We start from the raw sequence: 17,282 nt of genomic DNA on the forward strand, positions 1-17,282 counted from the left end.
TTGTGCCACTGCTCAGCGTGGCTCCCATGAGATCAATGGACTGGTATCGATCTGTAATGGGTCAGAGGTCTGGATGAAACCTCCTAAACTGCCTGCAGATACACCCAAAGTCCATGGTCTTGTCAGGGTTCCCTACACCTCATGCACCCTGGCTTTGCCTTTCTGAGTGTGGGAGCACATCTTCACCCGAAGCCTGAAAAACAGGAGAACACCCATGGTGTTCAATAAGAAGGTGATACCTAGAGTCAAGCAAAAGCCTTTGGTCAGAGCTTGAACTGGTGGAAATTTGCTGGTGGAAACTTGCTGTTCTGGTTGTGAGATGGTCGGTCCTGCTATCCTTGTGCAAGGCATTTAATTTCCCAGCAGGGACAGGCCAGTGAAGTGTCTGCCTTTTTAATATTGTACATATATTGAAAGAGCAGAGGAGCCTGCACCCAGTCACAGCTTGCCCTGGCACCAGCATCCCACAGAGGTATTCATAGAAACCTAGACCGTGAGGATCTCTGTTTCATTAACACCAAGCAGGCTGCATATCCATGGATCTCCAGCACACGCTTCAGGTGTGGAGGAACTGGACTGACAGGCTGATTTTTTCTGCACTTCTGCCTGGTGAAAGGTGCCTGCTTAGGAAAACAGAGAGGGGCTTCTCTGCTGGTCTGTGTGTGCAAAGCTGCAGCGCAGGGTGAGAGCACTCAGCATATCCAATATGCTTCTGTGCAGAAGGATCTGTGAAGTGCCTAAGTTCATAATCAGGTCATCTGTCCCATCAGAGAAATAGCCCTCAAGTTTAGAGAGCCTGTAAACCCTGCAGAGGGTTGGGTGCTGCTGCAACTCAAAGGTTGGGTGCTGCTGGCATGGATCTCTTCTAAAGTACCTTACACATGGGTCAGTGCCTGCTGCAGACTGCAGGTCATGGGGTGAGCAGGCAGTCAGAGAGCAGGGAAGGAGCAGGAGATAAGAGGGCATTATGTCCTGAGCCTGCTGTTAAGCATGTCCCAGGGCTTTTTCCTTGAAGACCACACCTCACCGCAGACTGACCACTGCGTGGACAGACCGACCCACCACTGCTGGGGACCCCCACCCCAGCCCCAGCCAATGACCCCACAGCGCAGGACAGGGAGGAGCTGCTGGCAGGGGATAAAAACCTCCATGGGGTCTGCAGCTCAGCTACAGGGTCTGTGTCCTCCCGCCGCTCTGAGCAAAGCCGCCTGCCACCATGGTGCACTGGTCAGCTGAAGAGAAGCAGCTCATCACCAGCCTCTGGGGCAAGGTCAATGTGGAGGAATGCGGTGCCGAGGCCCTGGCCAGGTAGGTCCATCTCCCAGGCATCTGCTCAGCTGCACCCTGGATAGACAAACTGTGGCAATTGCATTTGGGAGCATTAACATTGTGTCTGTGTCCCTCTGTCTCTCCCCAGGCTGCTGATTGTCTACCCCTGGACCCAGAGGTTCTTTGATAACTTTGGGAACCTCTCCAGCCCTACTGCCATCATTGGCAACCCCAAGGTCCGTGCCCATGGCAAGAAAGTGCTCACCTCCTTTGGGGAAGCTGTGAAAAACCTGGAAAATCTCAAGGCAACCTTCGCCAAGCTGTCTGAGCTGCACTGTGAGAAGCTGCACGTGGACCCCGAGAACTTCAGGGTGAGCTGCACTTGGTTTGCATCAGTTTGACCCCCTCTCCCTCCATCCTGTAAAGTACCTCAGTGCCTGCAGGGTTCCAGGCAAGCACCAATAACATATATTTTAGTCACCAAACAGAAAGGGGCTGGTTTGGATGGAAACTGGGGGAGAGGAGGAGGTTGGGCATTTGACAATTCCAGGGAAATGACAGGCTCCAGGCTGTGAGGGGTCTGGGGACAATTATAGGGAGATGCTCTGAAAGCCTGGAGGCTTGTTCAGGCATGGTTTGGGAGAAGTGGTACAAGGATGTCGGGAGGCCTAGTGGGGCTGAGGGTGGAGAGCATAGAGGGAAGTCTCGCTGTGTCAGCGCCATGGGCAACCTCTCCCTGGCACCTCCTCACCCCAAGGATGAGGACCACTTCATTTCACCTTTTTCCAAGGTGAAAAAACATGAGAGGAGAGGGAAAAGCAAGTGTGGGATGGTCAGGGGCTGTACACTGATGGGAAGAGATTCAGGCTGGGATTAGAGAGAGAGAAGACAGATCTGCATGTGAGGACAAGGTCAGCAGATGAGGGAGGGGAGTGGGAGGGAATGAAGCAAAAGAGATCAGGGTGCAGGGGGGTGAGAAGTCACTGCAGGTGAAGAGAGGGAAAATTCGGACTGAAAGGGATTGAGAGAGCTGGGTGTGGCTGATGGCCTCTGAGTGAGTCTTTGTTTAAACCTGACTTTGGGGGTGTAGTAGGTAGACCTCATAATGACCTTAACCCCCTGCTCAAGTAGGCATGGATTTTCACAGCAGAAAAAAGAAAAGAAAAGAAAAAAGACAGAAAATGTCTGGAAATACAGTCTAGAGGCTGGAAAAAGAGGCAGTTGAGAGAAGAAGCAGAGACAGATCAAGTGGATACTGGTGCATACGATCAGCACAGGACTATTTTCCTGCACAGAGAATTCAGCTAAAAATTCTTCCCCGGGTCGCAGCCTCCAGGACCCACCAGAGAGTTGCGTCCCCTCCAGCCTCTGGTCCCTGGGTCCTGTGCAGGGGTGCTTAGCACCATGCTGATGTGATTTCCTTCCTTCTCTCTCCAGCTCCTAGGAGACATCCTCATCATTGTGCTGGCTGCACACTTCACCAAGGACTTTACCCCTACCTGCCAGGCCACTTGGCAGAAGCTGGTTGGCGTGGTGGCCCATGCTCTGGCCTACAAGTACCATTAAACACTCTGGAGGCCAATGTGTTTGTAACAGTCAATAAAAAACCCCACATTTTCTGGACTTAGTGTGCTCCTCTGTCTCTGGCTGCCTGTGTTATGGGAGGGAGGGAGCAAGGGTCATTGAAGGGGGAAGATGGGCTCTGGACTGCTGAGACCATCATGGTCCAGAAAGGCATCCAGGCTGGCCAAAGGGGAGGCTACATTTGCTGGCTATTTGGCCTCTCTCCAGAAGGCATCTCCAGAAGGCACTGCTGCCCTTTCCTGCCTGCCCAGCAGTACTGGTCCTGGACCTCCATGCACAAAGTGATCATAGAATCTTTATAAAATCCTTTAAGTTGGAAAAGACCCTTAAGATCATCAATTCCACCTGTAAACCATAAATCTCACTTTAAGTGCAGGCCCAATAGCTTAAACCTTATTGTCTTCCAGGGAGGGAAAATACATTGCTTTCAAAGGCACAGGAAAAATGCTTATGCAAAGCATGATATCCTGACAGCAAAACAAAGACGGAAGTCTAGGTGCCCTGATCTCCTGTATCTGACTTCCAAGATAACAAAATACACTGTAGAAAGACTCAGTGAGAAGATCCATGATAGAACAGAGGTACTTCTCAGAGGTGATACTATAAATAAATCAGTTTTGGTGAGTGAAACAGAGCGCAGCTCCATACCCACCCATTCAACTTATTAGCCTTACCAAGTGTATTACAGTAGGACAGCTGCTAGGATGCACCTCACATATGGAGCTCCAGTGGGACATCTGGGGATACTGGCCTCTAAACCAGTGATGGGCACATCCCAGCCCACCTAGTACTTCTGAGCTTGCTGAAATCAGTGGGGGGTGTGTGTGTGTATTTCTGACCTATTCTGTGCAGAAGAAGCTGCAGGGCAAGCAAGGGCCCCTCTGTCCCTAAACATCTCAACCTGTGATGCATGTAAGGATATACATTTGTAGAGATTCACTGAAGCCAGTTTAGATTAGGCAGAAATTTAACCCTTTGTATTTTAGTACCAGTACCAATTTTTGTGTATTTTTACAAAGTTCATCAAAAGCGTTCCCTGAATCAGCAAGGAAAATGCTCTTACCATTACTCTTGCACATTTTGATGAGAGTACGATATCTAAAATGTGTATGAACCCACGAGGGGGGAGTGAGGGCTGCTTTGAAACAGGACTGATCAGAGCTTTTTTTCACTCAGATTGGCTCAATGGAAGAATGTTTTTTCATTGGAATGCAAGGATTCTGTGTAATGCACACCAGTTTCAGCAATGCTCTTCCAGGAATAACTTAAAAAGCAACAGGGACAGACATGTGAGTGTTGCAGATTGTTGAAATCTTTTTTTTTTTTTTTTTTTTTGCATGATTTAGGAATAAATTTTCTACCTTTCTCCTGAAGTTATGTTATGACACCTCTGTCCCACACAGGCAGCTTGTCTAACAGGCAAAGGACCCAGCCCTGCTGGCAGTACCAAGCACATCCTGGGCTGGGGGAAAAGAAAAAGTAAAAAAACCCTAGAAACCAGTCCAGCTTTCCTGCAGCACATCATTCTCCTTTCAGTCAGCAAATGGGCATTTCAGCAGGATTTTAGGAGATAAGACTGTTTTCAATGTCTTGTTCCAGTTAGCACAAAAGTGCAGTTCAAAACCTTGAAATCTGCCGCCAAACGGAAAAGGGCTCCTGTGCCTGAGGCATGGGTGGATGTAACAGCAAGAAAATGGCTGTGCGTGCATCCAGCAGCACACGCTCTGTCTGTTCATGTCTTTATACCTCTGGGTCCCAAACCAGCAAATGCTTGCAAAGTGTCTGTGGACCTCAGCAATATGTTTTTGCTCCAGGGTCTGTGAATGTCTTAATCATTCTGCTCCTCCTCTCCCACCCTGTGCCATGGACACATACCAGTGGTGATGTGGAGTGTATCCTGCTTCCTAGCCGTGCACTATGCCAGCACCTGGATGGTCCTCTCAGCCTTAATCTGCAGTTAGAGGTACAGGCAAGGGGCAGAATGCAGTGCTGGGGTTGCAGAGCCAGTGTACCAGGCTTTCCAGGTGAGAGTTGCACCTCTCTTGTGTGAAGCAAGAGCAAAGTTATGGCCACCAACAGCCCTTCTGACCCCAAAGGGGGGCTAGAGGTGAGTCCTGGATGCAAGCCAGGCAAACACCACAGCAAACCTGGTGTTGAAATGACCTGCCTAGTCCCCACAGTGTGGCATCAGTAGCTCTAACATCTCTTTACAGAGGAAGTGGTGTCAGTAATGGCTCCTTCCTTTGCAGCCAAGGAATGGAGCAGCCCAGGGAAAGTGGCTTGATCAAAGTGCCTCCAACAGCTGGTGGGAAAGCAGGAATCAAATGTGCATTTCCAGGCCATCACGCTGTGCACATTGTCCTCTCTGGGGAGGAGAGCCCAGCCTCACCAGCACAGTGATGGGGCAAAAGCAGTGCTGGTGTTTTACCATGAGACAAAATAGTCATCAGGGCATTTCTGCAGTGGCTGTGCAGAGTGATGCTGGGATGCTCAGGCAGGGCTGGGAGCCACGAAATGTCCAGGACACAGTGAGCCATCAGCTTGGTCCTTAGCAGCTAGCTCACATTCAGGACCTGACTTCTGCCTTGCTCTCTGTTACGCCCTTTCAGTGAGCCCCAGATGCTCACCATGAACCCCAGCATCTCTACATAGTGCAAACACCCTTTTGGAGCCCAGGGTCCCTTTGAAGTGGTTCCAGCCCTCCATGGCCTGATCAAAGCAGGGCTAGAAGATGCACATTCCCACTTTGCTGTCTGCTGCTTCCATTCCAGGGGGAAGGAGCAAGCTCCTGCTCTCAGCTAGGAGAACACAAGGTACTGGCACAGAGTGAGAGGAGCATGGACAGGGTTGTTCAGCTGGGAAAGGAAGATCACAGCAAATAAAGTGGGAACAAAGACGCCCTTGAAATCTACTGGTTTATGACACAAGAAATTGCATGTTTTGGAGGAGGGAGAAGAGGCTGGCCTGGATCCAGAGTGGCAGAGGCTGGGTATGGATATCACTCCTGCTGATAAGGGCTCTGGTGAAGCTTGGTGCTGGACACTCCCTTTTGCAATCAGTGACAAATAAATTCTGCTTGTTTCAGAAAGACTGTCACTGTAGCTGCCTTTTGCCATCATTGGGATCATTTATCTATTAAAAGGGATGGTTCCCATCCATGGAAGTGGGCATGGCCTAGTGAGGGGCCAAGAAATGAAGAACAACTTTGGGAATCTTCCAGCCACCAAAGTGAACAGCCAGCAGGAAGGATGCTTGAGGCAAGAGTCCTGACCATAGTGAAATCCATCCCAGGCAGACAGAAAAAGGGGCCCTAATTTTCCTTCTGGGGATAAGCATGCTGTAGGGTGCTGCTGTGGGTGCACTAGGGGAAAGATCTCCCTTTGACACTGTGAACTGGAAAAAAGCTACAGAATTTGCTTCTAATTGGCACTGTTTTGGTTGTGATGAGCATTTCCCTTCCCATCCTGTGCCACCAAACAGCTCCCTCAGCAGACAACCCCTGTACTGGGAGCTCTGAGCATCCAAAAATTGCCAGCCAGGCCTTTGCCCCCAAGCCATAAAGCAGGTGGCCTTAAAATGTACTTAAAATGAACTCTTTCTTACAAAAATGGATGCGGTGGATGGAACCCCTGAAGAAGCCCCAAGCAGAGCACAGGGCTTGGACTGTCTGGGCTATTTGCACCTTTGTTTTCTGCCAAGTGTCTCTGCCATCCCACAGCGTACAGGGCTGCTTGCAGCGAATGCTCATGGTGTCCTGGCTGAGATCACCCTGTTATCCTTGCAGGCACCTTCGGGGCTGTACCTGCTTGACTGTGAGCTTGTGCCTCTGACAGCATTATGGACCACTGCCCAACTGTTGTAAACAGCCTCCAGGCCTGCCCAACATAGCAGGTTTCCTTAAAATGTCTTTGTGGCTAACCACCCTTAAAACTAAAAAGCCATTGGAAGTCTTTCACAGGGAGTTTAGTGTCATGCTGTTTCCTTCTGTCAGCTGATAACTACCCTGTGGCACTGATGGAATTGCTGGAGATGATGTGAAAAGCACCTTGAAGGAATCACTTGCCAAGATGGGACGACGTTCTCCAGCAGAAACACTGCAAGCTCAGGAGATGCTGCTGCCCACAGCACTGAGTGAGGAGGAGCCACGTAGGATGTGGAGGGACAGGGCTGAAGGAGAAGGAAGGCAAGATAAGCCAAAGCTCAGCAAGCCCCATGAGCTGTTCATCCTTTGCTGCTTCTCTTGGTTTAGCATCTCGCCTCATGCCTGGGATGGGCATTTGAAACTGCCCTCATGGGATGGTGCATCCAAGCTCTTTTGGTGCTGAGGTACCACAGGACTGATGCCACCAGTTCACCAGTATACTCTGCTAATAAAGAATCTGGAAGCTGTGTCCGCAGAGCAATTTGCTGACATTACAGCTTCCTCATTTCTTATGTCTATATTAAATGGGAAAACATGTGCATGAGCCATTTTGCAAACATAGCAGAACTAGAGTTGCAATTAGACAATTTAGTTTAAAGTCAGGTCACCAGTTGCAGCTGAAGACAGAGCTCAGTACCTCACTCTATAACACACTTCTTGCATCAATGCTTCCTACAGTGCATCAGGACCCAGTTTGAAAAATTATACTGGTACGAATACTTTGACAGCCTCCCTTGTTAGTAAAAAAACACCTTGGATCAAGACGCCTTCTCAAGTAGGAGGGTGGAAAAAGTCACAACTTTCAAAGATCTAGTAACTGCAGGGAGTAATGGTATTGACCAGATGTAAGGCTGGAAGAACTTATTGACAGTTTTATTTGGAGCAGGCAGAGAAAAGACAAGGTAGAGCTCTTTGGATTTGTAAAGGCTCTTGCTAAGAAGAAGACATGAGGGCAGACTTCATCCTGTACCAGTGAGACATCATCCCTGCCAGGCCATTTCTTGGGGCTGAATTATTTGATGTGAACAAGGAATCTGATCAAGACAGCTATACCAACAGTAAAACTGCTGCTTTGCCAGGACAGCATACTGCTTTTGGGGTACAAGGTATGCTATATACCAAAAAAACTTTTTTTTCAAGTGTAAGCAGTGTCTGCACTCAAGAGTTTGTCAGTACTAGTGCCTGGTACAGCAAAACCATCCAACTGTTGCCATGCAGACAAGGTTTTATTACCTATTTCTGCTAGCTGTCTGAAAAAATAAATAGGTCCCTATTTGGTTCTGCCTTTTATTTGGTGTACACCCTATTCCTGGTTTGATCAGGCTCAGAACTGTGCCCCAAAGCCACCCAGTTATTAGACTAAGGGATAGTCATCAGCCCCATACAGTAATGAAGCATTCAATATCTAAACAAAATAAAAGTTGTGTTGTCCTCTTCCTGGAGGGCTAGCAGATAAAATTAACATTGGTTTTGCACAGTACAGCCTGGTCCTAGGTGGCATCAGGTGGGACTGACTGTCCACGTGGGTGATGTGTCTGGCTTGTACCTCAAGTTGCGCCAGGGGAGATTTAGATTGGATATTAGGAAAGTTTTCTTCACTGAAAAGGTGTTCAAGCATTGGAACAGACTGTCCAGGGATGTGGTGGAGTCACCATCCCTGGAAATGTTCAAAAAAGGTGTAGATGTGGTGCTTAGGGACATGGTTTAGTGGTGGACTTGGCAGTCCTGGGTTAACGGTTGGACTTGATGGTATTAAAGTTTTTTTCCAGCCTAAATGGTTCTATGATTCTATGATTCCTCATAGGACTAAGGATAGGGGTAGCGCTGTGCTCTTGAGACCTGCAACTCAGAGGCATGCCTTCAAGGTGAATCCACTTTCTCTGTTGACAGGGAATTGCACTGGAGATGGGAAATAGAGTTTAGGTTCATGATGGCATGGACAGTAATGATGGACAATGACGATGGACAACAAATCTGAAGCTCTTTGCTAGGAGAGACAAGAAAGAACATTCTTACATTAAAATCATGGGTCCTAGATTTGGGAGTGATCATTCAATCCTTGTTCCCCAGTAATCCTCTACTCCTTTGAGCTGGGGTGGATGATGCCTAGAGCTGTTCAGGATGAATTCCAGGAACGCAGGGCACCAATGCACATTAAAAGCCTGAAAACATGGTGAAGATGGAGACTGCAAACTCTTTGAACATCTTCTTCTTGGGTCTGCATCACATGTTCAGCCCCCAGCCTCTGGCTGCTGCTGAAATGCTCGAAACCCACAGCTGGGGAGGAGCCGTGCAGGCAGCTCCACCTGCACTTGGGGCTGCAAATACAAGTGCATGGGTATGAGATGATGCTTGTCCACTCAAAGACTGAGGGGGAAAAGGGCCCCTTTTCCCCTTGGACAGCATCCAAAATTGCTATCTTTCCTTGTGCAGCCCAGCTCCCTCCCCAGCCCCAACCAATAGCTACGTGAATTGAGATTAGAACAAGCGGTTACTAGTGTATAAAAATCCCTGGGGCAGACTTCTGCTCCACTTCCTTGTCATTGTTCAGGGAAGCCCCAGCCAAACCCTCCTGCTCTACACCATGGTGCACTGGACAGCTGAAGAGAAGCAGCTCATCACTGGCCTCTGGGGCAAGGTCAATGTGGCCGAATGTGGTGCTGAGGCCCTGGCCAGGTAGGTCCATCTCCCAGGCATCTGCTCAGCTGCATCCTGGATAGACAAACTGTGGCAATTGCATTTGGGAGCATTAACGTGTCTGCTTGTGTCCCTCTGTCTTTCCCCAGGCTGCTGATTGTCTACCCCTGGACCCAGAGGTTCTTTGCTTCCTTCGGGAACCTCTCCAGCCCTACTGCCATCCTTGGCAACCCCATGGTCCGTGCCCATGGCAAGAAAGTGCTCACCTCCTTTGGGGAAGCTGTGAAGAACCTGGACAACATTAAGAAATGTTTTGCTCAGCTGAGCAAACTCCACTGTGACAAGTTGCACGTGGACCCCGAGAACTTCAGGGTGAGCTGTTCTCAGAGTCCGGCCTCAGCTGGGCAGGGGTTTCTGTTCTCTGGAGGGAGCTTTAGGGGTCTCTGAGGTGTCTGTCAGTCATTGAGACCTAGAGAGAAACTCTGAGGCTGCCTGAGCCTGGGTGCCTGCTGAGGGCGGGCAGGGGCGGTGGAGGGGAGAGGGGAGCGAACAGGCACACTCGGGAGAATAGAGAGGAGTTATGGGACTGGGAACTGTGAGAGGATGAACCCAGGCAGGCAAGGTGGATGGGCATGAAATGCAGAGTCAAATACGTGCTGGTCATCAGCAATGTTGGCTTGGAGTGGCCAGAGACCAGAAGGGAGGAAAATGAGACAGGGTTTGGAGGACAGAGCTGAGCTTGGCTATGGTGGAGTGGTTAAGCCAACAGAGAAAATAAACACAGCCACTTCACCAGAAGGAGGGGATTTGAGCCAAGAGAAAGCAAGGGTGGGTAGGGATATGAAAGGAAAGGATAAACCCAGTTGAAGAGGAGGGAGGAAGGTAAAGGAAGGTGTGTGGGGAGGAGGATCCAGCACATCCAGGCATCTTGATGAGTGCCAGAGATGCAAGCTGTGCAAGGAGCTTGGTGCTCTGCACAGGACTGTGATAAATCCATTCCTTGCTTTGTGATGCATTCCCCAATAACTGGTCTTCATGTGTGAACACCTGGGTGGTGTGACGGTGGAGAGGGAGGAGGGGGCAGCACCGGGCTGATGCCTTCTCCTCCCTCCATCGCCAGCTCCTGGGTGACATCCTCATCATCGTCCTGGCTGCCCACTTTGCTAAGGACTTCACCCCCGCCTGCCAGTCCGCCTGGCAGAAGATGGTCCGTGTGGTGGCCCATGCACTGGCCCACGAGTACCACTGAGCCTCCTGCAAACATTTGTGCCTGGAGATTCTCCTGGTTCATGGGGAAACATCCTTTGGTTCTGCTGGTCTTTAATTGCCAAATAAACACCAACTGCTTCAGCTATGAAAAGGTGTCTGCTTCTCTGTGGGGCTGGGGTGGGGGCCACCCCCAGGTGCTGGAGAATGGGAAGGAGGTACTCACACACACAGGGTAACGTGAGCTATGGTCTTGTCTGTGAATTCATGCAAGTGAGACTTGTCTGAGCTGGAAAATCCAGGGGGAAATTTAAAAAAAATAAATAAACACTATAAAATGCAAACAGAAATACTCTGATGCTTTTTTGAGGCTTCAGGCAACATCGTTGAGTTTAACATTATGAGTTTTTCACAGATTAGGTGGAACAAAACTTTGTACAAAAACGTGCAGTGGGAGAAGGGGCAGTGAGATCAGGGCCATTGTAACTTCCTTCATGGAAAGAAAAATGCTTTTTTTGTTGTTGTTTTTTGACTAAATCATTACCATTCTCGAATTATTAAAGGCAGAATGTAATAGACACAACTATATATTATGCAAAAAATATGCCAAGAAGGTAATTTCACAGATGGGAGAGACAAAGCATCTGCTTTCACTGGCACCTATGTTTAACTTTCCACAAGCAAAACGAAATTCCCTGAACAGTCCCCATGCCACGTGGAGGACCATGGCCCTCACCAGCCTCCTATCCTCCTTTCAGACTTGCAGCATCCCCGCAGCACTAAGAGCAATTCAGGGACATGTCTGGGGTTTCTGGGTGGTGAATCCCTCCCACCCCCTTATCAGGGAGAAGTCAGGGTGAATGGCTCCAGAGCAGCTCTGCAGTAAACACTGCACTGTTCAGCGTGGAGGGCTGGGGACCAGTGTCACGCCCCAGGCATGTCCCCAGGGTCCTTTGGCCAAGCCCACTCCTGAAGTGAGCAGGCAGGGGAGAACCGGAGCAGCAATCACTACAGTGGCAGCACAGCCAATGCAAACCCATTGATCCATGGTCATCCAGACCCTGCTGGACCAGCTGGCATCCCTGTGTGCTGCCTGGGTCTACCCCCAAGCTCCATCCCTGACCCCAGTGCCTGTATCCCACACCACCACCTCCAGCCCGCTATGCTGGGAGCTGAAGGAGACCAAGCTGCCTTTCCCACCACTTGGCAGGGCCACTGCTCCTCTGGCTGCAAAATCACTAGCTCAAACACTGTCTCCTGCTGCACATTTGCACAGACCCCAGTATACACAGTCTTCCCCAGCTCTCCTGGGGCCCCTGTGAGCTAAAACCCTACATGCAATTAGCATGCCTGTGTTACAACATTTCCCTTCCAACGTTGCTTGGCCTTTCCTAACAGGCTTTTTGAGACAGGAGCTCTCTCAGACTGCAAGCCACTGCCCATGGTTTTCTTGGTGTTATTCTGATGTTAGCACACTATTAAATAGCTGATAGGAAAGAATGAGGGCAACCCAAAGCCTGACAGGTCCTGCAAGAAGAGGACAAAGAGAAACAGCTTGCACACTGCTGGTGCATTCAAATGGAGGACCCAACAAGCCTCAAGTCCAAGTCTTCAGCCTCGCAGCCATGCAGCCTGATGTGGTTTGCACCTTCCGAGGGGTGCCAATCCTTGCACACAGCTTCCTCTGAGGGCTTGTGCAGGTCTTGCGTGGTGCCGTGCTTGGGCTTTGCATGGAGATAAATGCCACTCGTCATCAGTGAGCTGCAAAGCTGGAAATCAAAGACGGGGGGAGGGCAGTCTGCCAGCCCATCCCAGTGGTGGATCTGGGCATCTTGCCCCGGGCCCCACCCTGACACCATGTCCCCTCCCTTGGGGTGCCAGGGCTGTGGGCCCCCCCCCCCCCGCAGGCCCAGCCAATGGAGGGGTGCATGTGGAAGAGGAGGGGCCCGGTGTAGCATATAAAAATGGAGACTGGGAGAGCTGGTCACCAGCGTGCGATCCCCTTGGGAGCAAGAGCCGAGACTTCCTCCATACCTGCCAGCAGCCACACGCTATCCTCCACCCGACACCATGGTGCAGTGGACAGCTGAAGAGAAGCAGCTCATCACCGGCCTCTGGGGCAAGGTCAATGTGGCCGACTGCGGTGCCGAGGCCCTGGCCAGGTAGGTCCATCTCCCAGGCATCTGCTCAGCTGCATCCTGGATAGACAAACTGTGGCAATTGCATTTGGGAGCGTTAACATGTCTGTGTCTGCTTGTGTCCCTTTGCCTCTCCCCAGGCTGCTGATTGTCTACCCCTGGACCCAGAGGTTCTTTGCTTCCTTCGGGAACCTCTCCAGCCCCACCGCCATCCTTGGCAACCCCATGGTCCGTGCCCATGGCAAGAAAGTGCTCACCTCCTTTGGGGATGCTGTGAAGAACCTGGACAACATCAAGAACACCTTCTCCCAGCTGTCTGAGCTGCACTGCGACAAGCTGCACGTGGACCCCGAGAACTTCAGGGTGAGCCATGCTCCTGACTGGGGGACCCATCCTCCCCATTGCATCTCTGGGCAGTTTCTCTTCTAACCCTGAGCCCTGCCATGTGAGGGATTTACCTTAGACAGACCAGTGCAAATGGAAGAGATGTTGTTGGTTGGGTTTAGGGGAGATGCAGGAGAGGAAGGGAGAGGGAAGGGACCAACCTGCAGCTTGGTGAGAATGCACCGAAGGGGCTGAGAGGTGATAGTTATGGAGAGGTGGACTGGAGGGTGCAAGCAAAGACGCATGGGAGATGGGAAGGAGGCGAGGAAGTGGTTTCAGTGTGGAAAAGGAGGGGAAGAGTAAAGTGAAAGCAGATGTTGAGCAGGAAGAGGTTTGAGCCAAGGAGAAAGCAATGGAGCAAGAGTTAAGCTTGGCATGCAGAAGAAAGGAGAGATGAGTGAGGAGCAAGGCATGGTGGCTAGATGCCAAAAGTGAAAGAGGAATGGGACTCAGGGAGAGAGAAAACTTTGGCTCCCACATCTCTGCAGCTGAGAGTTTCCCAGCGGGGAAGTAACCCTGACATTTGTCACCAGTGCTGGCAGAGATCCACCACCACCTTAGCATGAGCTCATTGTTCGTGCCAGGTCACTTTGCAGTGCTGAGTTCTGGATCCTTGCCGTGCAGCAGATGCTCATCTGTGTCTTCTGCTCAGGGGAAACTCCCAAACAAAGCCAGAAGGGAGAAAGAAAAAAATTAATCAACAGAATTTCTGGAGGCTTTTTGGTTACTTTTCCCACAGCAGTAGCAGAACCTGAATCTTTAGAGTAAAAACAGAGAACAAGTTTAAGGTACATCTTAAAAAAACCTCCAGGGAAATATTTAAGCCTACAAAGTACCTGGAGGTTTCCCTGGGTCTAATGCAAGTGCTTGTGTTGAGGATCTGCAGGCTCCTGGGCATTGCTAACGCAAGGGTGCTTTTGTCCCTGCAGCTCCTGGGTGACATCCTGATCATTGTCCTGGCCGCCCACTTCGCCAAGGATTTCACTCCTGACTGCCAGGCTGCCTGGCAAAAGCTGGTCCGTGTGGTGGCCCACGCTCTGGCCCGCAAGTACCACTAAAGCATCGGCAGAAAAGCCTGAGCAGCATCCTGCGTGTTGTGCACCAGCTGACATGCTACTATGGGGCTGACAGCTTTTAACAACCAAATAAAGCTCATCCTGTGAAGTCTCCCATTGAGTCTGTGTGTCCCTGTGAGGCTGGGGGAGGGGGGGGGGAATGGGGACCTGGGGTACCCGCAGGAGGACTGAAGTGTAAGCTTGAGCAGAGTGGGCATTTTCCTCCGAGGAAATGCCACCTCCCTTTGTTCTGTGTTTTTTTGGGAGGCTTGTGGGGGATTTGCCTCTGGAAATCATGCCTACAGAGTACTGTGTAGATATAGCCCTGCTGCCTCTGTAGTCACACACCAGAAAGTTTGCACTGAGGAGCTCACCAGTATTTTAGTGTGAAACCTGCGTATTTTCTTGCAGGGAACGGTAACTTGTGGAATTCATATTTTTTTAGGGACAATAAACAAAGTGATGACTTTAATCTACCCTAGCTCATTCCTGGCATAAAGCCTACAAGAAATTAGCTGACTCATACTGGCCAAGCAGCCAGCTGGGTGGGGGTAGGTTTTAGATAAACATTTTGTTATCAAAACCTGTCCAGACTTTGTTTATGCTTTTTCACCCTGCACCACCCATTCTGCAATTGGGGGGGGGGGGGGGGGGGGGGGGGGGGAGGGGAGGGGAGAGGGAAGGGCAGTCCTGCTAACAGTGGCAACTATTAATAATTTTCGGATGCGAGTATCAATCGATGCTCAGCGCATGCAGAGCATTTTGGGTGTTTTAAGTGTCTGCAGAGCAGGAGTCTCTAGGGTAGCATTTATTCTTGGTGTGGGAAGCACTGTCTGCCCTGTGTGAACTGAGCATGATGCAGTAAAAGCAACGGTTAGCTGAACAGACATGCTTATTTTTAAAGGGAAAAAAGGGCATACCTATATATCCCCGTGTCTCTGACACTCTGTTTGCACTGTGTCTTATCCCAGCTTCATCCACATTTATGGGCATCCCACTCACTGTCCCTGACCCACTGGAGGGTATTAAAAGCCCTCTGTGACCCATAAATGCCCCTTCTCACACACCTTACTCGAAGGAAAAGGTATTTTGTTTCTGGTGTTGAGGAGGACTCTGAGAAGGTGAGAAGATGATTTGTAGTAAATCCCAGAGGTTTTTTCCTCCCTGCAGGGAGTCAGGGCAGGCACAGAGTGTGGTGTCTTGGTCAGGAGACCAGGGTCACAAAGAAACAGATTCTTACATGGTTTTTCATAGGTTTCATGATAAATATTCATAAACTTTTATATGAACGTGATTGTTCATAGACTTTAGGCAGAAATGACTGAATTATTTGAACAAGCTGGTGTTCTCCTGCAAGTGAGGTGTCTGGGGGTAGAAATGAGCCAAGCATACCTCTCAGGTTAGATCCTACATGTCAGTACAGCAAGGGAGGGCTGGGCTCTTCCCACTGTTGTGGTTCCTGCTGGCGTACCCTTTCCCAGGAGCAGGGACGAGGGTTTCCATTCCCTGCACCTGGCAGCAGGGTAGGACCAGTAGAGTGCCCACTGGCACTGCCCGTGGCTTCATGCCCCAGCCCCAGCTGCAGCTAGGGGGTAACACCCTGGTTCATGTCCCTACAGCAAATAGATCCTGCGGGATGTCCTCTCCCCATGCTGTTTTGCCTGCTCCCATTTTGTCTCCTTCGTGATGGCCGATGTGGGAACTGATAACCCGCCCGGGCGATGCCTGGTGCAGTGCGGTGCTGGCAGCACCACAGGTCCTGGGGACGGGGGGGGGGGGGGGGCGTGATAAGGCGGTGCAGGAGGGTGGGCACCAGCAGCAGCCCGGTGGCATTTTGCCTGTGTGTTCTCTCCCCCATGCATGCACCCAGGCAGTGCTCAGCTTGATTTCTCATCATGTTCTAGCACACCAGCCCTCATGCATTAGGTTTCCTTAAGAAAAGGCAGATGTAGGCAGCTCTAATGAAGATTACTCATCCCTATTCCATTGAAAAAAACCTCTACAACTAAAAGGGCAAAGAGATATTATCAGGCTGAAAATCTCCCTCAGTATTTTCTTTCTTTTAATTGACTTCCCTCCCATTCGTGTATTTGCAGTAAAAGGCTTGAAGACACTTGGCAGGAGGAACATGGAGGAAGGCAAGCCCTGATGTCCAGACAGGAACTTTGTCAGGTCTTTAGCTCCACTGCAGCCTGGCCATCCAAATGCCCCTCATCTTACCCAGCCCCCAGACCAACAAGACCCAGTGCCTCTTACGTAGCCCAATCCAAATCCTATGGAAAACACCAGGGAGACAGTGGATTGATTGCCCTAGGTGCCTTGAGATCAGGATCAAAGCCCGTGTGCTTTCAGCAAGGACAGCATTTATTGGGGCTTTATGCAGAAAATAAATCAGGAGAGCCCCCCCACCATCATGTAAGGGCTCCTGGCAAAGGTCCATTGCCCGCAGAGTGCTGAGGGGTGTCCCAGGACAGCAACTCACATGAAGCACAAATATCTCTTCCTGCCAAAGGAGGTTGGGCACAGCCTGGCTGAACGTGGGGTGAAACATGAAATACAGCAACCTTGTCAGGTCAGGTTCAGAAGGGAAAGGCCCTGGGCTCCTCCAGGTTGGACACAGCTTTTTGCTGCTTTTTGAACACAAAGGAGATCCCAAAGTGGAAACCCTTGTGTTCAAAGCCCATTTCCCCTGCCTTTTATGGATGTGGATGAAAGCAGAAATGGGATGAAAAGGGTGATCCTTTTTAATACTTGCTCCCTGTCCAGCAGCGCTGCATCTAGGTGGTCCTTTTACATCTGAGGGGAGAACATTTGGATGAGCTTCCTCACACTCCAAAAGGGATAAGTAAACTAAACAGGTCAAGTTCTGTTACAGGAGGAGGAAAATAGGGTTAATGCAGATTTCAGCTGCAAAGCCTGAGCATCCTCTGGACAACTCCAGCATTGCTCACAGCTGCTGGTGGTGCAAGGACAATGGAATCCTCCTGCAGTACAGGTATCTACACGGTTTCCTGGTGGCAAATCCCTCTAGGTTGCTCTGCCACAGGATGCATTTTGGCAGGGGCATTCATCATTTTGCTGATAGAG

General features: G+C 50.3%; 3 protein-coding genes across 3 annotated transcripts; all 3 read left to right on the forward strand.

Moving 5' to 3' along the window:
- Positions 1-350: 350 nt before the first annotated feature.
- LOC101916629 (hemoglobin subunit rho) lies at positions 351-9,437 on the forward strand. Its single transcript, XM_013305161.3, has 3 exons — positions 351-1,308; positions 1,418-1,640; positions 2,707-9,437. Exons 1-3 carry the CDS (start codon positions 1,217-1,219, stop codon positions 2,833-2,835), a joined length of 444 nt encoding a protein of 147 aa, XP_013160615.2. The 5' UTR covers positions 351-1,216; the 3' UTR covers positions 2,836-9,437.
- Positions 9,289-10,772, forward strand: LOC101916458 (hemoglobin subunit beta-like). Its single transcript, XM_005230439.4, has 3 exons — positions 9,289-9,451; positions 9,562-9,784; positions 10,533-10,772. The coding sequence occupies exons 1-3, from the start codon at positions 9,360-9,362 to the stop codon at positions 10,659-10,661; spliced, it is 444 nt and encodes a 147-aa protein (XP_005230496.1). The 5' UTR covers positions 9,289-9,359; the 3' UTR covers positions 10,662-10,772.
- Positions 10,773-12,587: 1,815 nt separating this feature from the next.
- Positions 12,588-14,309, forward strand: LOC101916293 (hemoglobin subunit beta). Its single transcript, XM_005230438.4, has 3 exons — positions 12,588-12,780; positions 12,897-13,119; positions 14,070-14,309. The coding sequence occupies exons 1-3, from the start codon at positions 12,689-12,691 to the stop codon at positions 14,196-14,198; spliced, it is 444 nt and encodes a 147-aa protein (XP_005230495.1). The 5' UTR covers positions 12,588-12,688; the 3' UTR covers positions 14,199-14,309.
- Positions 14,310-17,282: the final 2,973 nt, after the last annotated feature.

This window comes from Falco peregrinus, chromosome 4 (assembly GCF_023634155.1).
Source record: "Falco peregrinus isolate bFalPer1 chromosome 4, bFalPer1.pri, whole genome shotgun sequence".
Taxonomy (NCBI): domain Eukaryota; kingdom Metazoa; phylum Chordata; class Aves; order Falconiformes; family Falconidae; genus Falco; species Falco peregrinus.